The sequence below is a fragment of the Kogia breviceps genome, chromosome 19, assembly GCF_026419965.1.
Source record: "Kogia breviceps isolate mKogBre1 chromosome 19, mKogBre1 haplotype 1, whole genome shotgun sequence".
In the NCBI taxonomy this organism is placed as follows: domain Eukaryota; kingdom Metazoa; phylum Chordata; class Mammalia; order Artiodactyla; family Physeteridae; genus Kogia; species Kogia breviceps.
The window spans coordinates 25,463,425-25,488,858 of record NC_081328.1 but is presented as its reverse complement, the minus strand read 5'-3'; the positions used below and the strand labels follow the sequence as shown (position 1 = coordinate 25,488,858).

Genomic DNA, 25,434 nt, shown 5'->3' with positions numbered 1-25,434 from the left:
CGCACCCCTGTTGCTGCGCTCTGCTCCGTGGCTCTGAAGCTCCCTACCTCTGCCACCCGCAGTCTCCGCCCGCGAAGGGGCTTCTAGTGTGTGGAAGCCTTTCCTGCTTCACAGCTCCCTCCCACTGGTGCAGGTCCCGTCCCTATTCTTTTTGTCTGTTTTTTTCTTTTTTCTTTTGCCCTACCCAGGTACGTGGGGAGTTTCTTGCCTTTTGGGAGGTCTGAGGTCTTCTGCCGGCTTCAGTAGGTGTTGTGTAGGAGTTGTTACACATGTAAATGTATTTCTATTGTATTTGTGGAGAGAAAGGTGATTTTCACGTCTTACTCTTACGCCATCTTGAATCTCCTCCACAAATAAAGCTTTATTAGAACTCTTACTTGTTTACATTTTGCCTGTGGCTGCTTTAGCAGTACAGTGGCAGAGTTGAGTAATTGCAACGTAGTAGACTTTTGTTGTACAAAGCCTAGAATATTTAATATCTGCCCCTTATAGAAAAAATTGCCAGCCTCTGATGTAGGGGATGTTGTGCACTTCATTTTGCTTTGAATCAGAGGACACATAATATCCAGATCTAGTCTGATCCCTCCATTGAACTCCTATACTCTCCGCCTGAACAGAAAATTATCTGAGTGTTGTTATTTTCACACGACGTGGATGTCCAGTTTTTCATCCATCTTTCTCTGAATAGTGGTTTTAACATCAATTTTAAATTCTTACACAAGTCAGTAATTTCATTAGGAGTTTCCAAATGATGGTTTTCTCCTCCCTTCATTTTGTTCACATTTGTTAGCTGGTATTCTTCTATAAAGTGGAACTTTTCCTCATCAGCTGAGACTATTTAAGTAACTTGAAATAAGTTCTTTTGGAAAAGCCAAATAATGGCATCATTTTTTCTCTTTTATTACCGGTGTTCAAAGTCAGGCTATTCATTGTTTTCTTATTTTAGATCTCTGAATAGCTTGTGCATTCACATAATTCAAAATTTAAAATATGTAAAAGGTATGCTATAAAAATTCTCCATCTTGCCTCTGTCCCCCGCCCAAGGCAACCTCTATTAGTTTTTTCTGTACCTTTTCAGAGTATTTCATGCCTATATAAGCTAGTTCGTGTATATTCTTTTCCTCCATTTTTATACAAATGATTGTATATACTGCACACTATTCTACATGTCTCTTTTTTACTTTAACAATATACCCTGGAGGTCTTTTTATATTCGACCATAAAAAGCCTTCTCATTCCTTTTTTTAAGCTGCATCATGCACTGTGGAAATAACCATAATTAATTTAGCCCACCCTATTGATAAATATTTCAGTTGTTTCTAATGTTCTGCTACTGGGCAGATGTATTCCTTTTAAATGGATAAAAGCAGCAGGGGGCATGAGTTCCCAGTCTTAAGGCATCCATCCCACCCTCAAGGACCTTCTGAGGAGGCCTCCCAGCTCTCCAGTGACCACTGGAGACAGTGGCGATTGTACCCAGAGAGCGCCCAGAGCACCTTGTGAGAAATCAGAGACCTCCAGGGGAAAGGGTGCCAGTGTCCCTTCTAAGGAAGAAATAGGGGCTACACCAGATCCCCCGCACATCCTGCCAACACCCTTGGGAAAACTCAAACAGTTCCTACTCATTTTGCAAATGGCAGCAGGAAAGAGTTACCCTTGCCCTCTAGTGGGCATCTGTTATCTTTGGATATCCAGAGTATCCTGGGTGGGCAGGAGCTTTGTCTGCTCAGGAAAGGCAGTGTATAAAGGCTTGCCTCCCTCATGTTGAGGAAGGGCTTGAGGCCCCTGGGTCTTCTTGACAGGGATATTTCTTGGCTTCTCTTTCAGGCCACTCAGCAAGGGACCATCAAGTGCAACTTTGCCGGGGTTGCTTTGGGTGACTCCTGGATCTCTCCCATTGGTAAGTAGGGAATTTTCAGCCATTTAAAAATTCCCTTTCCCTACCCTTCGGGACTTTGGACTGTGGTGTCTAGGTCAAAGAACAAGGCAATGGAATTCTCTGGGTCCTTGAAGACGTCAACACAGAAAGTGTTTGCCCCAGGAGTATTCCAGGAAATTCGGGGGTGAGAACTCATTTACAGAGCACCTACCATGGACTGCTACAGGCTGAACCGAGGTCTCTTATTTGATTTTCACAACAAAAGAATCAAATTTTACAGTTGAAGACATTCTAGAGACTTAGAAAGATTATGGAATTTGCCCTCCGACACACAGAATGAGTCGCCTGGGCAGGATTCAAACCCAAGTCTGTCTGTCATCTCATCCTGTCCACCATCCTTATGCTAACATGAGCATTTGGGGTGAAATTCCCACCTGTTGCTCGTTTTGATGGTGAGGCAGGGCTACCATCTGGTCCTGTAACTCAGAGGTTCGAAATTTCATAACCTGAGCATCCTTGTTGGGTGTATAGATAAAAGTTGTTTGGATTGTATACACCCAGGGTGCGGCTTCAAGCATCTGAAGTAGTCACTGTGGTAGGGTTAACTCTAGTGAGGATTTCTAAATCTCACCAATGTTGATGTTTTGAGCATCATGTGATTCTTTGTTGTAGGGGGGGGGTGTCCTGTGCAGTGGAGGATGTTAGCAGCATCTCTATCCGTTAGATGCCAGTATTTCCACCCCAGCGTGGCAACCAACAATTATCTCCAGACATATTGCCAAATGTCCCCAGGGGACAAAATCACCCCAGTTAGGAACTACTGCCCTAACCTAACAAAAGGTGACTTTTCACAGGCAGAAACAAACTGTAGAGTTAGATTTCAGAAGAGAAGTTGCCTCTGAAGGAGGGAGGGGGGGAATAAGCTGGAAAGGGACACGAAGGAACTTTTTAGGCTCTCGTTGGGTGGTTGTTACATGAGTGCATGTGTTAATTGAAACTCTTCTAAATGTATGTCTATGGTTTGTGATGTGTGATTCTGCCTCAGGTTTTTAAAAATAATAATTTATAAAAGGTAATAGTTTCCCCTTAAAAGATAGAGATTTGGCTTGTTACAGAGCCATGTCCTTGATGGATTCAAGACATTCTGAAGCTGCTTAGAATGGTTATTTCTTGCCCTGGTTCTTGGCATCTCCAGGGCAGGACTGAAAGGACAGAACTGAAAGCTCAGTCTGCACTGTGAAAAGGGCTGCTCTTTGTGTTTCCTTCCTGGATGTACTTCCTAGGATGCCAAGATGCTGCAGAAGCCTTGACCTGAAGCGTGAGGGAGCCAGCAGGTTTCCTGCCAGGTGTCTCACTCAGAGTGACAGTACTGGCCTCACGCTTCCTTCGAGGGTCTCATCATAGCTGTGTTGATAAACACTAAACACTTTTCATGTGTTAACTTCACTTACTGCTTGCAACAGCTCCATGGGATGGATGGTATTATTATCCTAGTTTGGGGGGTGATGAAATGGAGACTCAGAGAGGTTAAGCAATCTTCCTAAAGTCACACAGCTAAAGCCAGGATGCACATGAAGGCAGCAGGCACTGGAATTCATGCACTTAACCATTACCCTGCATTCCTCCCTGAGACCAGTAAGTTAGCCTCATGGCTTTGCATGTGCTCTTCATCTGGCCCCAAATCTCCCGAATTCACTTTGTTGTGACCCACCTCCCCTTTTGAATCTTCCTGCCCAGCTCTTAATCCCTCCTTCCAGGTCCTTGATCCAGCGCCTTGATCCCTCCTTCCAGATCCACCTTACGTTTCACTCTTCCACCCCAGAAGTACTCTCTTTTTTGACGAAGTACTGTTAATTTTCATAAGCAATTATTAATTGCTTGCTAGGGAGTAGTTGTTTTGTTGGGTGCTAGGAAAGATACAGACATGCTTCATTTCTTCAAGAAGATCTGCACGGTTCAATATGGTAGCCATAGCCACATATGACTATTTAAATTAATTAAAATACATAACATTTTCCATCTTTCATTTGTACTACCCACAATTTCAAAGTGCCCAATAGCCACATGTGGCTGTTGACTATTGTTTTGGACCACACAGATATAGAACATTTTGAGAATTTCCTGGTGGTCCAGTGGGTTAGGACTCTGTGCTTCCACTGCAGGGGGCACGGGTTCAATCCCTGGTCAGGGAACTACGATCCCACAAGCCTCGCGGTGTGGAAGAAAAAAAAAAAAGAAAAAAAGAAAAAGATATAGAACATTTCCATCATTGCAGAAAGTTCTGTTGGACATCAGAGGTCCGTATCAGAGTTCAGCAAACTACGGCCTCCAAGTCAAGTCTGTCTTGTCACTCTGTTTTGGTAAATAAAGTTTTTACTGGGACACAGTCACACCTATTTATTTACATATCCTCTGACTGTTTGGAGGCTGCCAAAACAGTTGAGTAGTTGTAACAGAGATCAGCTGGCCTGCAAAGCTAGAAATATTTATCTCTTTGTTTCAGAAAAAGTTTCTCAGTCCCTGGTCTAGATCAAGCAGGGAATGGGATGCATTGGAGAACTGCAGATGATTCTTGATAAGAAACTGAGGCACGGGCTTGATGGTTTAGCTGGAGAGGTGAATGACAGCTAGGTCCTGAAGGACCTGGTGTGCCTGCATTTCTCAGGGTGTGCTCTAAAGCATACCAGTCCAGTGAAGTGCTATGCAAAGGGCTCCATGGCCAAATAAGTTTCAGAAGTGCCAAATACTGCTCCCACTTCCTCAAGGTTCACAGGTACATTAAAGGCTCTGAGAAGTCCTGCAGTAAAACAAAAAAAAAAAAGTGTTGTCTTTTGCATAACCCCAAAGGTATTTCACCAGCAAGTCATTTTTCCTTCTAATACTTAGGTTAATGTTCTGTAGAACTGGGGTTATTTGAAACAGACTTTGAGATACCTGGGCTTAGGGGGAACCATTGAAGGCTTTTAAGCAAAGGAGTGATCTGTTCAAATGTGCTCTATAAGTTTTGCTCCTTGATGTAAATCAACTATACTTCCGTTTTTTTTAAATTACAGAAGAAAAAAATCACATAAGCCAAAAAAAAAAAAAAAAAGTTGTGGTCCTTGCTACTTTTTGGGCACATCTCTCCATGGCACTGGCCGTACTTAGTGTTATGGTAGTTGTGAACTTGTCCAAACCAAGCCCAACTATTCTCTTTGAAGTCAGGTATTCTCTTACTCATGTTTATATCTTATAAAGCACCTTACTGGCTTTAGGCCCATAGTAAACTCTCAATACATTTTCGGGATTGAAATGAATTGATTGGCAGTACAGCACAGACACTTGCTGTGAGGTCCTTAGTCTTCTTCCTGAATTAGCTCCTTGACAGAAGCTGGCGTCCCCAAACTGGAGGAGCAGGCAGGATGCAGAGGAGAACTCTGAAGGTGGGGAAATATTTTAGGCTGTCACAAAGTCTGGAAGTCTGCCAATGAGAGCCTCCGCTGCACACGCACTGCTTGCCTGTGGTGCCATCCCTGGCAACTCACTGGCTGTGCCAGTATCAGGCCAGATTAATGTAGCATTTAGTCCTGAGTCACCAGAAAGACCCCCCACAGCCTCGCCCCACCTCCCAGCCACTGAGACATCAGCCCTGCATGGGCCCTGGTGAGTTAAGGAGCCTTCAGACCCAAAGCCACTGCATTTCTTCTCTTTCTGCTTTGGAAGGAAAACTAGTTAGGTATTTTGCGGGGAGGACAGAGCCACAACAAACTTATTTTATTCTTATGTGGTTTCCTTCAGATTCAGTGCTCTCCTGGGGACCTTATTTGTACAGCATGGTAAGTAGAAGAGTCCCCAGCTCTGCACCTTCTGTGGTTAACAGCCCAGCTGACCTCTCCTGGCTCTGTCCGAAGGAAGGACAAAGCTAGCTGGGTTTGCCTATGTGGTTGATGCTGCCCCTTAGGGACTTATCAAATAATCCATATCAAATCAAAGACCCTAAGCAACAGCCGGCCTTGGGGACAAATTTAAAGAAATATCAGCACAGTTATCCCATTTCTCCAGGTACAAGAAATGCACATTTTAAAATCCACCCCCCCCAGCTTTTTATTACAGACATTTTCAAATATGCAGAAAAGTTGAAAGATCATGGTGAACACCCATATACCCATCACTTAGACTCAGTTACCATTTTCCTATATTTCCTTCATCAATAAACACAGCAGTTGTAATGCTGTGCTTTCATATGGACGGTCCCCTTTCTCCTTCCTGCCACTCTTTCTTTTACCCATCCCTAACTGGAGCAATGCCAGATTTGTGTCTCTCACAAAGTGGGCCTTTTAGTTCTTGCTTTGCGTTCCAGTCTCTTCTCGACAACCAAGGTCTGGCAGAGGTGTCTCGGGTTGCAGAGCAAGTCCTGGATGCCATAAATAAGAGACTCTACAAAGAGGCCACCGAGCTGTGGGAGAAAGCAGAAATGGTCATTGAACAGGTAAGAGGGGACACGCTCGGGGCCAGCCTGCTTGGCTTTTCCTCTTGGGTGAAGGGGCCTTGGTTGGTGGTGTTGGGATTGGGATCTATGCTGAGACTGCCCACAAGTCGAGAAATGATGTCAAACTAAACAATAGGGCTTCCCTGGTGGTGCAGTGGTTGGGAGTCCACCTGCCGATGCAGGGGACGTGGGTTCGTGCCCCGGTCCAGGAGGATCCCAAGTGCCGCGGAGCAGCTGGGCCCGTGGGCTGTGGCCGCTGGGCCTGCACGTCCTGAGCCTGTGCTCCGCGGTGGGAGGGGCCACAGCGGTGAGAGGCCTGCATACCGCAAAAAAAAAAAAAAAACAAAAAAAAACTAAACAATCTGACGAGTCTGAGCAAAGACAGGGTCAGAAAGCCACCCAGCCTGCAAGACTTGCCTGCCCCTCGACTGAAGGTATGGCTTCCATAAAAAAGAATATATCCCACAGAGGCAAGTGTTTGGATCCTTGCTGAGCAGTGCTTTGGCCCCAGTGAGCCAGGAGGGAAGAATGCACAGGCTGAGGACTTGAGTATGTAGGACACTCTGTAGCTCGGTTTTCCCTGGTAATTAACACACAGACCCTTGGTTTCCTTCTGTGGCATCGGAGCTCCGCTCGGATGAGTTGCTCACAATGCCAGGAGGCGGGGCTGACGCTGCTGGTCTCTGAGCCTCAAGGGCTACATTTCTTTCTGGTCCGAGCAAACGTACAGAGTTAAAGCCGTCCTCGGATAAGGTGGAGAGCCAGGTGCCGTTATGTTTTGCAACTTTGATAATGAATAAATAAAACAAACAGCCGAATATATTTCTTCTGTATTTCAGAACACAGACGGGGTGAACTTCTATAACATCTTAACTAAGACGTCTCCCATGTCTACCATGAAACCGAGTCTAGAATTCACCCAGAGCCACATAGGTGAGTGGACGTTGAAGTTGCTAGACCCCGTCTCAGCCTCCGTGTGAGAGGAAGCCAATTTTTTAAAAAGCTTTATTGATATATAATTTACATACCATAAAATTCACCCATTTTAAGTGTGTAATTCCATGGTTTTTAGTTTATTTACAGAGTTTTGCACTCGTCACCACAATCCAGTTTTAGAACATTTCCATCACCCCAGAAAGATCCCACATGTCTGTCTGCAGTCAGTTTCTGTTCCCATTCCCAGCCCCAGGCAACCACTAATCTGCTTTCTGTGTCTCTAGATTTGCCATTTCAGGACATTTCACACAGATGGAGTCATGCACTAGGTAGTCTTTTGCATCCGGCTTCTTGCACTTAGGTAGTGTTTTGAAGTTTGGAAACCAGCTTCTGCACATTTAATTACGACGTCAGGTCTCCTAAAGGCTGGATTGAGTTGTCTTCCCTGTGGGTGCTGAATGCCTGGTATCCTCCCGCCATGTACAAGCTGCAGGAGACCTCTAGATTCCACTCAGCTGATTGCCTTTGGCTGTGCTGGATAATCTCAGTGGCCCCAGAGTACATAAAATGCAGCAATCAAAACCAATAAAGCATCTCCACTTTGAACATGTTCCTGACTCCCCCCCCCGCCCCCTCGCCATCTGGGGGGAATCAAGGGGACACTTCTCTTTTTCCAGGTGCAGGCCTCCCTCTTACACACGGCATCCCCGGTAGCTTAGAAAAGAGATTCTCTTGGTCTTATTTCCAGTCCTTTGACTCACTGTGTACCAGTTTGTTTTAGTTCATCTTTTCCAGCGCCACGTGAGACACTTACAGCAGGATGCCTTAAGTCAGCTCATGAATGGTCCCATCAGAAAGAAGCTCAAAATTATTCCTGAAGAATGCTCCTGGGGAGGTAACTTGTGTGACCTAATTAAAGCGTCTTTTGTAGAGCTGGGGGGTGAAAAACGTGAAAATTCAAAGGCCTTAATCGGTTGAATGGGTTTTGGTGGTGGTGATAGTGTGTTGCATGTAGAACAGTATCGACACTGATAGATGAGCAAACATAGAAAGACGGTAAATAACAGGCCAAAACTGGTTCAGAATCGGGGGTTGGTAAGGGAGGTGTGTGGGGAGAGAAATGAAGCGACTTGTTAGAAGTGGAAGCCAGGAGTGAGTACATAGGAATCATTACACCCTCCTCTTTACTTTTGTATCAATGTGAGGTTTTCCATAATTAAAAACTGAGATTAAAAAAGCCATGCCCCCCCCCCCCAAAAAAAAAAAAAGCCATGCCCAAGGCCACAGTTGGTTGTCGGTGAGACTTCCAGACAAAGGTCCTTTCGGACAGGGTTTGAGAAGCTCTCTTTGGCTGGCCTCTGCAGGCATCCTGATGTGGATGTGGTCTGGCATCTATTGCATTCTGGTCTGAAGGTGATAGTGGGGAAATACTGGGGTCCTCAGGGACCGAGACCAGGTAGAAATCTAGCATAAGTTCCTGCTCGGTCTTATAGGGAAGCCATGAGTAAGTGGGACTCCCAGACTACTGGAGGGGAAACACTCAAGCTGAGGAGGGTTTGGTTCACGTCTAAGAGACCCCAAAGCTATGCCTCTGTTAGGGCAGAACGTTGACAGCGGCGGAGAGGCTGGGACTTGGCTCTGGCCCTGGCTTCTTCAGGGGACATGGCCATCCTCCCAACATGCAGTCAACAGAGGACTCGTCCTAGACCTAGTGTCTTCACTTCCCCCTCACCCCTTAGAGTTTTCTAGAAAATGAAGGAAAAGTTAGCTCCAGTAAAAGAATGTGGTGTCAGAGCTTTAAGGGGTACAGACACCCATGGGAGGTTGGATGCTGAGAAGGAGGAGATATGAGCACCCCCAGGAGGCCAGGTGAAGGTCAAGCTCACAAGAGCACATCTTTTCAGCTCAACCCCCTCATCTTACCTTCATGACAGTGTTGTCCAGCCCCAGCTTCTCTGGTTATAGGGACCCTCCCTCCCTGGCCAGTGTGGCTGGATGGGTGAGCCAACTACACTTTTGCGGATGAAAACTGATAAGAGCAAACTCTCCCTGGCTCCGGGTGTGCCTGTATATGGGTCTGGAAAGGACAGACTGTCATTTCCGGGTACCCTCAGTGTCCCAAGTCCAGTTTGTAGTTAAGGCCTACATACTTCGGAGTCAGCCAGGCCTGCGTTCCAGTCCCAGCTTGCCACTGGCTGTTTCACCCGGGGCATGTTTCTCAGCTTCCCTGAGCCTTATTTTCTTTAGCCATTGCACAGGCTAAAGAACCTAAGCTCGCAGGGCTGGTGGAGGAAGGAGGCAATGGGATGTTGCTTGCAGAGTGCTTACTTAGCACAGTGACTGGCAACTAAAAATTCAATGCTGGCTGCTGCTGTTGTTCAGTACAATGACAGTGCTGGTCCGGGATCCAGCAAGAAGGCTGTGCGGACGGCCTCCTCTCCTGCCTGGGGCTCGTCATCCATGTGACTTTACCAAGGGCCAGCTCCGAATTGGTTTAGGACTGATTTGTTGATTACTGAGGTAACCCTACTGGTTCAGAGCTTAACACTTGGCCCTGAAAAAGCAAAAACAAAGCAAAACAAAAAAACCTTGTCCCTGGTGTTACTCAGCAAAGGAGGAAAACTAATGCTGGTCCCAAATCAGTTTGTCCCCTGAGAGGACCAGCCCAATGGGTTTTTTTTTTTTTTTTTTAAATTATTTTGACTGCATTGGGTTGTGGTTTTTTTTGCTTTGTTGCTGTGCGCGGGCTTTCTCTAGTTGTGGAGAGTGGAGGCTACTCTTTGTTGCAGTGCGTGGGCTTCTCATTGTGGTGGCTTCTCTTGTTGTGGAGCACGGGCTCTAGGCATGTGGGCTTCAGTCGTTGTGGCATGTGGGCTCAGTAGTTGTGGCTTGCGGGCTCTAGAGCGCAGGCTCAGTAGTTGTGGCGCACGGCCTTGGTTGATCCGCGGTATGTGTGATCTTCCCGAACCAGGGATCGAACCCATGTCCCCTGTGTTGGCAGGCAGATTCTTAACCACTGCGCCACCAGGGAAGTCCCTCAAAGGGTATTTTCTAAACCATCCTGTTTCCTTGGGTGTTAGCTTTCTCTGGGTTTCCATCCCTCATGATAAATGGCATCTGCTGTCATCAGAGGCACCTGGATGAACAGACATGTGTGCTATTTGGGCTCCCCTTCTACACGGCCAGCTCGGGGCACAGATATCTGTGCCCGCTGGTCCCTGTTGGTGAAGCAGCTGCGTATTCGGTCTTTGTTAGGTGCTGCACGGTGGTCACTTTTGGGTGCTGGATGCTCTGGGCTGAAAGGTGCCTCTTGTTCTGGCAGGTTCCAAACTGCAACCTCTTTCTCCTTCCCCTTGTACAGGCCAGGCTGCCAGCGTCTTCCTGAACATGGAGGAGGACTTCATGAAGCCAGTCATCAGCATTGTGGACGAGCTGCTGGAAGCCGGGGTCAACGTGACCGTGTATAATGGACAGCTTGACCTCATCGTGGACACCATGGGTAGGAACCACTTGGGGCCCATGGAGGCAGTGTCGTGGGTTGAGCTGGATTAGAACTGGCCTCTTGGGGGACTGTTGACATTGAAATGGCAGGAGGAAGGCCATTTCCTGTTACATGCATCCACCCCTGAACTTGACTCTTTGAAGAGGGTAGGGCTGCCCGAGGTTGTGACCCCCTCAGAGAAGACTGGCCTGTCCAGCTTTGGAAGCCTTAGGTATGATTACAGAAAAGGATAATACCCACGCCCACCTCGAAATTTTAAAAGAAGACATTTCCCTAGCCACTGGACAGAGGCACCATTTAACTGAGGGACAACCTCGTTTTTGTGCAGTGTCACAGGGGATGGTAAGCACTGCAGCATAAATCAAGACAGCCCTGCTGACCCTGTAAAGATGAGGACCCAGGGGAAATGGTCCTGGTGGGGTCCCTCCTGCACTGGCTGCCACCTGTGCCCACCTCTGGTTTCAGGGAGGGCCAGGGAGAAGCTCAGGCAGGTTCTCAGAACTGGCAGATAAAAATCGAGGCACGCGGTCTGGCGGGTGTGAGCGCTTCTCAAAGTCAGCAGGATTGAATATTTTTGCGACTTGGGAGCCAAGGGTACTGAGGACGATTTGAAAAGGTTCTGTGTTTCTTCCATGAGCTCCCCGATATGATCCACCATCTCCTTACCCTGAGGCTTCTCCGTCCTCCTGACGGCCCTGTCCACCTCCAGAGGTCCCCGATTTCCTTCCTACAGAGCGAAGGGGAATGGGAGGGTCAGGGGCAAAAAGTAGTCACAGCTGTTAGGTTTCTCCCGGGCAGCCTGGCTGTGGCTGGGACACCCAGTGCGACAAATGCGGAGTCCCAGGCCCTGCCCAGACCTACTGCATCGGAATTTGCATTTTAACAAGATCCCAACGTGAGTTTTACGTACCTCCCAGCTTGCAGATTCCATGCTGAATTGTGGGACCCAGATTTTGGTTTCTACTCCATACAGCTCTTAATGCTGGGTCCTTCTTCATCCCTCTCGTCAGGTCAGGAGGCCTGGGTGCAAAAACTGAGGTGGGCAGAACTGCCCAAATTCAGTCAGCTAAAGTGGAAGCCCCTGCACAGTGACCCTGAGACGTCAGAAACGTCTGCCTTTGTCAAGTCCCACAAGAACCTGGCTTTCTACTGGATTCTCAGAGCTGGACACATGGTGAGAGAGGGTCAGCGTTTTTTCCAGATTTGCCACTCGAGTTGGGGGTGGGGGAGCCACACGCACTGGTCTCATAAGTGCATTGGGTTTGGGATTGTTTTGGGGTCACTAATGAAACTCTATTTGTGCTTCACTGAAAAAGTAAATCCTCCTGAGAGACTTAGGCTGGGTTCTTTATCCTCTGCTCTTTAGGTTAAATGAGTTGAATGTTACTTTCCTCTGGACAGTTGGTCCTGAAGGAACAACTTGTCCCGAGGGAGGGAGGGAGAAATTGTCTTTCCCTGACATTTTCAGGGAGTGAAATCAAGCTCGGTGGTCTGTAAGGTTGAGCACAGTGCAGAGTACAAGTGTTTGTGAGGAGCGGTGGCTCTGGAACTTCAATTCAGAAAAGGCTTCACCTGCAGAGACGGGCACTGAGGCTGCAGCACTCTTGCACCTGCCTAGCGAACACGGTGTTTTCCCTTAGGCTGTAGGTGGACTGAGTAGCTTTCCCTGGGCTGAGGGAGGTTATGGAGGGATGAGGACTGGGGTTGGCTGTGTGAACACAGCCTGAAGGGGTTAGTGCGCCACGGCTAGCCGGGAGGGAGTCCGGGAAAGAGTCTGGAGCTGCCGAAGAGACAAGAGACTTTTTCTTGCCTCTTTGTTTCCTGGTGTGCAAGGAGAGGCGATTAAGAGCGCCGCTTAAAGGCGCGAGCTGCGGCTATCAGCGTGGACCCCAGAAACGGGCATGAGACGCTAAGGCCGCTGCTGCCTCCACCAAGAAGCCTGTGTGGGAGCACAGCTCACTCTCCACACCTCTCCTCCCGGGAGCCTGTGCAGCCTGCCACTGCCTGGGTCCCGTGATCCAGGGACAACTTCCCCATGACAATGCAAGGCACGCCTCAGACTGGTGCAACGTCACGCTGGCTTCTGCCACCGCAGGCTCGCCCCGCACTCCGTACCCCTCCCTCCCCCCAGCCTGAGCTGAGTGAGCCAGAGCCCCCAAATCAGCAGCTCCTTTAACCCCGTCCTGTCTGAGCAAAGAACAGACGCCCTCAGGCGATCTACGCACAGAGCCAGGGCCAAATCCAAAGCTGAACACCAGGATCTGTGTGAACAAAGAAGAGAAAGGGAAATCTCTCCCAGCAGCCTCAGAAGCAGCGGATTAAAGCTCCACAGTCAACTTGGTGTACCCTGCATCTGTGGAATACCTGAATAGACAACGAATCATCCCAAGTTGAGGAGGTGGACTTTGGGAACAAGATAGATTATTTTTTCCCCTTTTCTCTTTCTGTGAGTGTGTATGTATATGCCTCTGTGTGACATTTTATCTGTATAGCTTTGCTTTCACCATTTGTTCTAGAGTTCTGTCCATCCATTCTTCTTTTGTTTTGCTTTTTACTTAAAAATTTTTTTTTCTTAATAATTATTTTTTATTTTAATGACTTTATTTTATTTTATCTTTATTTTATTTTACCCTCTTTCTTCCTTCCTTCCTTCCTTCCTTTCTTTTCTATTTTTAAAAAAATTTTTTTGCTTTCTTTTCAATTTTTTTCTCCCTTTTATTCTGAGCCACGTGTAGGACAGTCTCTTCGTGCTCCAGCCAGGCGTCAGGGCTGTGCCTAAGGTGGGAGAGCCAAGTTCAGGACACTGGTCCACAAGAGACCTCCCAGCTCCATGTAACATCAAATGTCGAAAATCTCCCAGAGATCTCTATCTCAATGCCAAGACCCAGCTCCACTCAACGACCAGCAAGCTACAGTGCTGGACACCCTACGCCAAACAACTAGCAAGACAGGAACACAGCCCCCTCCATTAGCAGACAGGCTGCCTAAAATCATAATAAGGCCACAGACACCCCAAAACACACCACCAGACGTGGACCTGCCCACCAGAAAGACAAGATCCAGCCTCACCACCAGAACACAGGCACTAGTCCCCTCGACCAGGAAGCCTACACAACCTACTGAACCAACCTTAGCCACTGGGGACAGACACCAAAAACAATGGGAACTATGAACCTGCAGCCTGCGAAGAGGAGACCCCAAACACAGTAAGATAAGCAAAATGAAAAGACAAAAAAACACACAACAGATGAAGGAGCAAGGTAAAAATCCACCAGGCCTAACAAATGAAGAGGAAATAGGCAGTCTACCTGAAAAAGAATTAGGAATAATGATAGTAAATATGATCCAAAATCTTGGAAATAGAATAGAGAAAATGCAAGAAACATTTAACAAGGACTGAGAAGAACTGAAGAGGAAACAAGCAATGATGAACAGCACAATAACTGAAATTAAAATTTCTCTAGAAGGGATCAATAGCAGAATAACTGAGGCAGAAGAACGGATAAGTGACCTGGAAGACAAAATAGTGGAAACAACTACTGCAGAGCAGAATAAAGGAAAAAGAATGAAAAGAACTGAGGACAGTCTCACAGACCTCTGGGACAACATTAAATGAACCAACAGTTGAATTATAGGGGTCCCAGAAGAAGAAGAGAAAAAGAGACTGAGAAAATATTTGAAGAGATTATAGTGAAAACTTCCCTAATACGGGAAAGGAAATAGTTAATCAAGTCCAGGAAGCACAGAGAGTCCCATACAGGATAAATCCAAGGAGAAACACGCCAAGACACATATTAATCAAGCTATCAAAAATTAAATACAAAGAAAACATATTAAAAGCAGCAAGGGAAAAACAACAAATAACATAAAAGGAAATCCCCATAAGGTTAACAGCTGATCTTTCAGCAGAAACTCTGCAAGCCAGAAGCGAGTGGCAGGACATATTTAAAGTGATGAAGCAGAAAAACCTACAGCCAAGATTACTCTACCCAGCAAGGTTCTCATTCAGATTTGATAGAGAAATTAAAACCTTTACAAACAAACAAAAGCTGAGAGAGTTCAGCACCACCAAACCAGCTTTACAGCAAATGCTAAAGGACTTCTCTAGGCAAGAAACAAAAGAGAAGGAAAAAACCTACAATAAAAAAACCCAAAACAATTAAGAAAATGGGAATAGGAACATACATATTGATAATGACCTTAAATGTAAATGGATTAAATGCTCCAACCAAAAGATGTAGACTGGTTGAATGGATACAAAAACAAGACCCATATATATGCTGTCTACAAGAGACCCACTTCAGACCTAGGGACACATACAGACTGAAAGTGAGGGGATGGAAAAAGATATTCCATGCAGATGGAAATCAGAAGAAAACTGGAGTAGCAATTCTCATATCAGACAAAATAGACTTTAAAATAAAGAGTATTACAAGAGACAAAGAAGGACAATAAATAGTGATCAAGGGATCGATCCAAGAAGAAGATATAACAATTGTAAATATTTATGCACCCAACATAGGAGCACCCCAATACATAAGGCAAATACTAACAGCCATAAAAGGGGAAATCGACAGTAACACAATCATAGTAAGGGACTTTAACAGCCCACTTTCACCAATGGACAGATCATCCAAAATGAAAATAAATAAGGAAACACAAGTTTTAAATGATACATTAAACGAGATGGACTTAATTGATATTTATAGGACATTCCATCCAAAAGCAACAGAATACATATTTTTCTCAAGTGTTCATGGAACATTCTCCAGGATAGATCATATCTTGGGTCACAAATCTAGCCTTGGCAAATTTAAGAAAATTGAAATCATATCAAGTATCTTTTCTGACCACCACGCTATGAGACTAGATATCAATTACAGGAAAAGATCTGTAAAAAATACAAACACATGGAGGCTAAACAATACACTACTTAATAACAAAGTGATCACTGAAGAAATGAAAGAGGAAATCAAAAAATACCTAGAAACAAATGACAATGGAGACACGACGACCCAAAACCTATGGGGTGCAGCAAAAGCAGTTCTAAGAGGGAAGTTTATAGCAATACAATCCTACCTTAAGAAACAGGAAACATCTCAAATAAACAACCTAACCTTACACCTAAAGCAGTTAGAGAAAGAAGAACAAAAAAACCCCAAAGTTAGCAGAAGGAAAGAAATCATAAAGATCAGATCAGGAATAAATGAAAAAGAAATGAAGGAAACGATAGCAAAGATCAATAAAAGTAAAAGCTGGTTCTTTGAGAAGATAAACAAAATTGATAAACCATTAGGCAGACTCGTCAAGAAAAAAGGGAGAAGACTCAAATCAATAGAATTAGAAATGAAAAAGGAGAAGTAACAACTGACACTGCAGAAACACAAAGGATCATGAGAGATTACTACAAGCAACTCTATGCCAATAAAAGGGACAACCTGGAAGAAATGGACAAATTCTTAGAAATGCACAACCTGCCGAGTCTGAACCAGGAAGAAATAGAAAATATGAACAGACCAATCACAAGCACTGAAGTTGAAACTGTGACTAAAAAGCTTCCAACAGACAAAAGCCCAGGACCAAATGGCTTCACAGGCGAATTCTATCAAACATTTAGAGAAGAGCTAACACCTATCCTTCTCAAGCTCTTCCAAAAGATAGCAGAGGGAGAAACACTCCCAAACTCATTCTACGAGCCCACCATCAATCACCCTGATACCAAAACCAGACAAAGGTGTCACAAAGAAAGAAGACTACAGTCCAATATCACTGATGATCATAGATGCAAAAATGCTCAACAAAGTACTAGCAAACAGAATCCAACAGCACATTAAAAGGATCATACACCCTGATCAAGTGGGGGTTATTCCAGGAATGCAAGGATTCTTCAGTATATGCAAATCAATCAGTGTGATACACCATATTAACAAACTGAAGGAGAAAAACCATATGATCATCTCAATAGATGCAGAGAAAGTTTTTCACAAAATTCAACAAACATTTATGATAAAGACCCTGCAGACAGTAGGCATAGAGGGAACTTTCCTCAACATCATAAAGGCCATATATGACAAACCCACAGCCACATCATCCTCAATGGTGATAAACTGAAACCCTTCCCACTAAGATCAGGAACAAGACAAGGTTGCCCACTCTCACCACTCTTATTCAACATAGTTTTTGAAGTTTTAGCCACAGCAATCAGAGGAAAAAGAAATAAAAGGAATCCAAATCAGAAAAGAAGAAGTAAAGCTGTCACTGTTTGCAGATGACATGATAGTATACATAGAGAATCTTAAAGATGCTACCAGAAAACTACTAGAGCTAATGAATGAATTTGGTAAAGTAGCAGGATACAAAATTAATCCACAGAAATCTCTTGCATTCCTATACACTAATGATGAAAAATCTGAAAGTGAAATTAAGAAAACACTCCCATTTACCACTGCAACAAAAAGAATAAACTATCTAGGAATAAACCTATCTAAGGAGACAAAAGACCTGTATGCAGAAAATTATAAGACACTGATGAAAGAAAATAAAGATGATACAAATAGATGGAGAGATATACCATGTTCTTGGATTGGAAGAATCCAAGAACAACATTGTGAAAATGACTCTACTACCCAAAGCAATCGACAGATTCAATGCAATCCCTATCAAACTACCACTGGCATTTTTTACAGAACTAGAACAAAAAATTTCACAATTTGTATGGAAACACAAAAGACCCTGAATAGCCAAGTCAATCTTGAGAACGAAAAATGGAGCTGGACGAATCAGGCTCCCTGATTTCAGACTATACTACAAAGCTACCCTAATCAAGACAGTATGGTACTGGCACAAGAACAGAAATATAGATCAATGGAACAGGATAGAAAGCCCAGAGATAAACCCCCACACATATGGTCACCTTATCTTTGATAAAGGACGCAAGAATATACAGTGGAGAAAAGACAGCGTCTTCAATAAGTGGTGCTGGGAAAACTGGACAGGTAATGTAAAAGTATGAGATTAGAGCACTCCCTACCACCATACACAAAAATAAGCTCAAAATGGATTAAAGACCTAAATGTAAGGCTAGACACTATCAAACTCTTAGAGGAAAACATAGGCAGTACACTCTATGACATAAATCACAGCAAGATCCTTTTTGACCCACCTCCTAGAGAAATGGAAATAAAACCAAAAATAAACAAATGGGACTTAATGAAACTTAAAAGCTTTTGCGCAGCAACGGAAACCATAAACAAGGCGAAAAGACAACCCTCAGAACGGGAGAAAATATTTGCAAATGAAGCAACTGACAAAGGATTAATCTCCAAAATTTACAAGCAGCTAATGCAGCTCAATAACAAAAAAACAAACAACCCAATCCAAAAATGGGCAGAAGACCTAAATAGATATTTCTTCAAAGAAGATATACAGCTTTTCAACAAACACATGAAGGAAATGCTCAACATCATTAGTCATTAGAGAAATGCAAATCAAAACTACAATGAGATATCATCTCACACCGGTCAGAATAGCCATCATCAAAACATCTAGAAACAATAAATACTGGAGAGGGTGTGGAGAAAAGGGAACACTCCTGCACTGTTGGTGGGAATGTAAACTGATACAGCCACTATGGAGAGCAGTATGGAGGTTCCTTAAAAAACTAGAACTAGAACTACCATATGACCCAGCAATCCCACTGCTGGGCATATACCCTGAGAAAACCATAATTCAAAGAGTCATGTACCAAAATGTTCATTGCAGCTCTATTTACAATAGCCAGAACATGGAAGCAACCTGTGTCCATCCATAGATGAATGGATAAAGAAGATGTGGCACATATATACAATGGACTATTACTCAGCCATAAAAAGAAACAAAATTGAGTTATTTGTAGTTGAGGTGGATGGACCTAGAGTCTGTCATACAGAATGAAGTAAGTCAGAAAGACAAAAACAAATACCGTATGCTAACACATATATATGGAATCTACGAAAAAAAAAAAAGGTCATGATGAACCTAGGGGTAAGACGGGAATAAAGACACAGACCTACTAGAGAATGGACTTGAGGATATGGGGAGGGGGAAGGGTAAGCCGTGACAAAGTGAGAGAGTGGCATGGAGATATATACAGTACCAAACGTAAAATAGATAGCTAGTAGGAAGTAGCCGCATAGCACAGGGAGATCAGCTAGGTGGTTTGTGACCACCTAGAGGGGTGGGATAAGGAGGGTGGGAGGGAGGGAGATGCAAGAGGGAAGAGATATGGGAACATATGTCTATGTATAACTGATTCACTGTTATAAAGCAGAAACTAACACACCATTGTAAAGCAATTATACTCCAATAAAGATGTTAAAAAAAAAAAAAAAAAAAAAAAGAACCTCTCAGAAATGAAGATGCTGCAAGCTTTAAGAGAAACCAGAGTTACTCTTTGGTCCTTTATATTCACTGAGCAAACATTTGAGTGTCTCATAACTACTCATCCCTGTGCCAGATACTGGGAGTATACACATGGATGATACACCATCTCTGTCCTCTGGGGGCTCATGGACCAGAACGGCAGACAGGCAAAGAGACTCTAGTAAAATAGGGTGAGAAATCCCAAGATGGGGCTTGGCCCTGGGAAGAGGGCCCAGCCCAGGCTTGGGGGTCAAAGACAAGGCCCTAAGGATCGGCAGGAGTTAGCTGGGTAACGAGAAGGTGTTGGGTCAAATAGAGCAGTGTGTGCGAGTCCAGAGGCGCCTTCAGGCAACTGCAGTCTGGGAGGGTTGTCTCCATATCACTGAGGAGATATGAGGCTGGAGAGGGAGACTTTGCATACCTCGGTAAGGAGCTTAGACCTACCCTGAAGGCAATGATGTGCCACTGGGGGGTTTTAAGCAAAGGAGTAAAATTACCAGATTTGTCTTAAGAAATAACATTGTAGCAATAGAGGACATGGGACAAGACTGGAGCAGAGAGCTGATCTAAGATGCTTTTATAATAATCTAGGCAGGAGAGAGATATAGAGGCATTTGATGTTAGAAGGGAGAATAAGCAGGACTTGGTAACTGTTTTTCTATAGACTAGCCAAATGGGCTATCCATAGGCAGTTGACTGTATATACTGTGTATTTGTGGGTCTGGAGTTAAATGTTTGTCCTTAGAGATGGACATTCGGGAGTCAAATATGGAAAAGGCCAGGGTCAGGGCCCTGGATACACCAGTATTTAAGAGGCAGGAGGAAAAAGAAGGACCCACAAATGAGACTTGAGGAAAGAATAGCTAGAAAAGTAGGAGGGAGACCAGGGACATCCCCAAGGCAGAGAGGGGCCAGTGGTGTCGAAATGCTGCCAAGAGCTCAGATAAAGGACTGAAGCGTAAGCAGTGATTTGGGTGCACCGATGTTGGCGGTAATTGTGGCAAAAGCATGTTTAGTGGATCGGCAGGCTCAGAAGCCAGCACAGAAAGGACAGAGCGAATGATTGAGCAGTGAGGGAGAGAAGACAACTTCCTTTAAGAAACCGGAAGGAAGTAGTAGCCCACCCTTTTAATAAACTTGATCTGAAGAGACAGTGGACAAGGCAGCAGGACACAGGGTTAGGAAGGCATTTTGTCATGGCTCTGAGTACCTTCGGTGTTGACTGGGAAAAGGCAGTAGGAGGTCTTAGAGCACAACACTATTCCAAGAAAGGGTCTCTGCGGAGTCAGAGAGGAGGGGGAGGCAGGAGGAACCAGCTGTGGGCTGTCACTTCTGTGAGGAGTTCTGGCCTGTTTCCTCTTGGTTTGTCACCCATAGAACAAGGCATCAGTTGGGGTCAGCCTTAAAATAGCTGTTGGAGACTGTTAGTAAATCATCCCCCAACCACTTCCTCTCTAGTTGATTAAGTGTCATTTTGGCATACCCCACTGTGCCTGTCCCTCCTGGGGACCAAGCCTGGCAGGAGAGTCGGGGGCAGGAGAGTGAGAGAATCGTGGAGCCGCAGAATTTCAGAACTTGGAGCCATCTGTTCTACCGCCATCTTTGTGGAGGATAAACTGAGGCCTCTGCCCCTCCCCCTTTGATGGTGTGTGGGAAGGAGATTTTTTACAAGAATTATTTGAAAAATCTTACAGGAAAACAAAAAGTTGAATAACTGTGTAAAAGCAGGGGCGCCCCAAACAAAGAGTCTTGTTGGTTTACAGCTTTGCTGTTAGTTTCCCTTCCGCTCTGGGACCCTTCCTACACAGAGAATCCTTTAAAATGTTTGCAATCTTCCCTCTTCCTTGGACAGGCTGGATCCTAGTAACATAAGCACAGCCCTTATAAAGAAATCAACAGGGACTTCCCTCCCTGGTCCAGGGGTTAAGACTCCGGGCTTCCACCGCAGGGGGTGAGGGTTCCATCCCTGATTGGGGAACTAAGATCCTGCATGCAGTGTGGCCAAAAAAAAAAAAAAAATCAACAGATCAGCCCCAAATGGAATAGGAGATTCCTTCCTAAATGCTGGCTTCTCTAGACCCCTGCAGCCCAGCAGGTGGGGGCCCAGAAGAGGATTTGTCCAAAGTAGGGTCATTTCACAGAAGGGATGCTCTTTTAAGAAATGGCACCCCGGTGCAGCTGTCCTCCCAGGTTGCTGTCACCGAGCTGGCCCCCTTCCTGGGAGCAGGGTCTCGGTATGCCGGCGCTGACCCCAGCCCCAGGCATGAAACCAGGAGTGCTAACGTGTATACTGCTTGCTTCCAGGTTCCTTCTGACCAAGGGGACGTGGCTCTGCAGATGATGAGGCTGGTGACTCAGCAAGAATAGGATGGCTTGGGCTGGAGGTGAGCTGCTTGGCCTTGGGGCATGGAAGCCGAAGCAAGCACCCTGAAGGTGTAAGAACCACTCTTCTCCCTTCGAATCTGACTCAGGGGGGAGAACCTCACTTGGGCTGTGATTGTGAAAGGGTCCCATCAGCTTCGACAGAGAACAAAATCATTGCCTCTGTGACAACTTGGAAATCATTTCTGCTTCTGAAAACTAAGTTTGAAAAAAATGGATTTGTTTTCATCAAAATAAAGGGTTGAAATAGATTAACATTTTCTTACTGCAAAAGCAAATTATGCAATTTATAGAAAAAACAGGAAATACAGGCAAACAAAGAACAAAATGAACACTCATATGCTCCCTTCCCAGGGATAAGCACTGTTACCACTTAAGTGTTTATCCTTGCAAATCTTTTTTTGCTATATATACATATATATTTTTTACAAAAAACACAATCATTGCTATGTTATTTCAGTCTACTTTGTTCACACATCAGTATGATGTCTGCTGAGCATTCCATTTTATGGATGTACCATAATTTACCTACCAAATGCCCACTTGTTTCCCATAAGCAGTGTCTAGTTTGTCGCTTTTATAAATGGTGCTCTGGTGATTTATCCTGTTAGTTACGTTTTTACAGACATCCTTATCATTTTCTTATAATAATTTCCTAAAAGCATACTTGTTCAGACAAAAAAATTGTAACATTTCTTTAAAATTAAAATGATGAGTTTGGGACTTTTGAGTTTTAATTCATGGCTCAAGATCTGCAGAGGGACCTAATAGCTTCTATGATAGCCCTGAAAGAAATACCACTTCCTGTAGTTGTGGGGCTGAGATTTTGCAAACCAAACCCGAAGTCTCATCCTGCAGTGCGTGAGGAAAGAGTTACTAACAGGTTATGCCTACGTGACCAGCCCCTTCTGACCTGAGACTAAAACAGGCTTCCTTGGGTGGTGCTCCATGCTTTCCCCACAGTTTGGTTTGCTGTTGGGAAGAGAGGGCTCCTGTACTCCTGTGTGGACGGGGAAGAATGCCAGAGGCTCGTGCTGGGTCCCCCTGGACTCCACCAATGCGTATCGTTCTCCTGCTGCTTCTGCTGGAAAAAAATTGAACTATGAGTATATCTAGTTACTGAGTCTTATGAGTCCTTAGGGCGTTGAATTAAAACACAACTTGAATTCCCAACCTCACAGAGTCTTTTTGTTAGAGGTTAGGTTATTTGGGGGGAAGGAGTGAAAGTTTGAACATTATGATATGTCACATGGGCAGATTCCAATGAACCTGGGACCTCAAAGCTTTTTTGCCACTGGAAGCAGCCCTTCCATCCCTGTCTGAGGAGGTTAGTCTCTTGCCCTAAGATCCTATAGCAAATTCCCAGACTTGCCTAAGGCCCCTGTTCCTGCTACATTGTATTCTCTCTCAACCCACACCCATGCCTTCATGGGATTCCCTATGATGTGTTGACTGAGGAAGAAAAGTCTCAGGCTTGGTGTGTAGATGGTTCTGTGTGATATGCATGCATCACCTGAAAGTGGACCACTTTGGCACTGGAGTTCCTCTCTGGGACAGCCCTGGAAGATGGTGGTGAAGGGAAATCCTCCTACTGGACAGAACTGGGAGCAGTGCACCTGTTTATTTTGCCTGCAAAGAGAGAGGGTCTGCCCCGAGTCATGGTTTGGTTGGGTCGTTGAAGTGAAAGGAGCACAACTGGAAAATCGAAAGGTCTGAAGGAGAGAGGTCTGAGGATAGAGCTCTCTGATTGGCAGAGCGTGAAGATATTTGGGTTCCATGTGAATGCTCATGGAAGGGCAGAGGAAGGTTTTAATAATCGGGTGGATGGGTTGTGACCCATTTGGTAGACATCAGACAGCCCCCTTCCCCAGCAACTCCTGTGGACTTGTGAACCGAGTGGCCCTGGTGACAGTGATGGAGGCTATGCATGGCCTCAGCAACATGAACGTGTGTTCACCAAGACTGACCTGGCTACAGTTACTGCTCAGTGCCCAATCTGCCAGCAGAAGACAGCGCTGAGCCCCTAATGTGGCACCATTGCCGCAAGGAATCAGCCAGCTACCTGGTGTTAGGTTGATTACATTGGACCACTTTCATTTTGGAAGAGCCATCAAGTTGCTCTTACTGGAACTGACACTTGCTCTGGACATAGATTTGCCTTCCCTGCCCACAATGCTTCTGCCAAAACTACCATCTGTGGCCTTACAGGATGTCTCATCCACCATCATGGTATTCACAGCAAATGAAATACAGCAGTGGGTTCATGCTCTTGGAATTCACTGGTCCAACCCTAGTCTTCATCATCTCGAAGCAACTGCTTTGACAGACAATTGAATGACTTTTTGAAGATTCAGTTATATTGCCGAATTGGTGGTGACATCTTGCAAGGGCTGGGGCAGTGTCCTCCGGTTTGTGGTAAATTCTCTAAATCAGCATTTTGTTTCTCCCATACCCTGGATTCAGAAGTTCAGGAATCAAGGGATAAATATGAAAGTCAATCCTCTCAATATTAACCCTAATGATCCAATAGTCAAAGTTTTGCTTCCCATCTCTGCGGTTTTAGCATCTGCTGGTGTAGAGATCTTCATTACAAAGGGAGAAATGCTTTCACAAGGAGACACAGCAAAGATTGCATTAAATTGGAACTTGAAGCTACCATCTGGCCTCTTTGGGCACTGAATCACTAGGCAGAGTACTGGCTGGGGTGATTGACCTGACTATCAAGGGGAACTGGGTTGCTGCTGCACGGTGGAGGTAAGAAGGGGTACTGCAGGAGACCCTTTGGGGTGCCTCTTAGTACTCCCATATCCTCTGATTAAGATCAATGGAAAATGTATAAACAACAAGGTCCTACTACTGTATAGCACAGAGAATTATATTCAGTATCCTATGATGAACGTTAATGGAAAAGAATATTAAAAGAATATATATATATATAAAACTGAATCACTTTTCTGTACAGCAGAAATTAACACAACGTTGTAAATCAACTATACATCAATAAAACAAACAAACAAAAGATCAGTGGAAAACTACAACAACCCAGTTTAGACTGCTAATGTCCCAGATCCTTCACAAAGGGCTTGAGTCATTCCACCAGGCAAGGAACTTTGACAACAGAGGTGTTTGCTGAGGGCAAAAGAAATATGGAATGAGCAGTAGATGATGATAGTTATAAATACTATCTGTGGCCTTGTGACCAGCTGTAGAATGAGGACTCTTATAGTTTAAAGCATTTCTTCTTTATTTTGATGGGACTATATTTTAATAAATATTAACCAAAAATTTTTTATCTCCTCTCTCAGTCTCTATCATCTAACCTGAGATGTGCTCATAATCACTTTATATGTAAGTGTTTTAAGTTACAAGATGTCAAAACAGGAGTGTGAATCAGCTAGGAAAAGAATGAATGTTATCCAAAGACAAAAAAGGGACCTTGATGCTCTCCTGGGGATGAGATTAGAATGGTTTGGGTTGTAAGAGGGATAGTGTGTCATGTTAAGCAGAAGCATAGCTTTGTTTTTGTCTTTATTTGGAGATTAAATGATGTTTTGGGCAACGTGTCGGTGGCCAGTTGAGAAGGGGTGGACTGTAGTCTTTGTAATGTTTCAACTTGCCTTGGCCGAACTCTGTTTTCCGGAGTTAAATTTCCTCTGTGTTTCTGATTAGAGTGGCCCAGAAGACTGTAGATTCTATGACCTTTGGAGGATGGAAATTGATTTTTCCTAGTTATGCCAGCTGCTGTTTCACCTGATTAACTGTTGTCTTCTCATCTGTTTCTTAATTTCTTATTTCATGAACTCAGCGTTTGCTTTAATTTCCTTGAGAGGAAGCAAAGTGTTTAGAGTTTCCTAGTACAAACCTTCC

The 25,434-nt window shown here is 44.7% G+C and overlaps 1 protein-coding gene across 1 annotated transcript in view; it reads left to right on the top strand.

Moving 5' to 3' along the window:
* SCPEP1 (serine carboxypeptidase 1) overlaps positions 1 to 21,818 on the top strand; it is a 40,704-nt gene extending 18,886 nt beyond the window's left edge. Inside the window, exons 6-13 of the mRNA XM_059047748.2 lie at positions 1,828 to 1,900; positions 5,657 to 5,694; positions 6,219 to 6,347; positions 7,187 to 7,280; positions 8,065 to 8,178; positions 10,645 to 10,782; positions 11,796 to 11,959; positions 21,490 to 21,818. Coding sequence (XP_058903731.1) covers positions 1,828 to 1,900; positions 5,657 to 5,694; positions 6,219 to 6,347; positions 7,187 to 7,280; positions 8,065 to 8,178; positions 10,645 to 10,782; positions 11,796 to 11,959; positions 21,490 to 21,552 — 813 coding nt within the window. The 3' untranslated portion in view covers positions 21,553 to 21,818. The remainder of the gene's footprint in view (positions 1 to 1,827; positions 1,901 to 5,656; positions 5,695 to 6,218; positions 6,348 to 7,186; positions 7,281 to 8,064; positions 8,179 to 10,644; positions 10,783 to 11,795; positions 11,960 to 21,489) is intronic.
* The last annotated feature ends 3,616 nt before the right edge of the window (positions 21,819 to 25,434 follow it).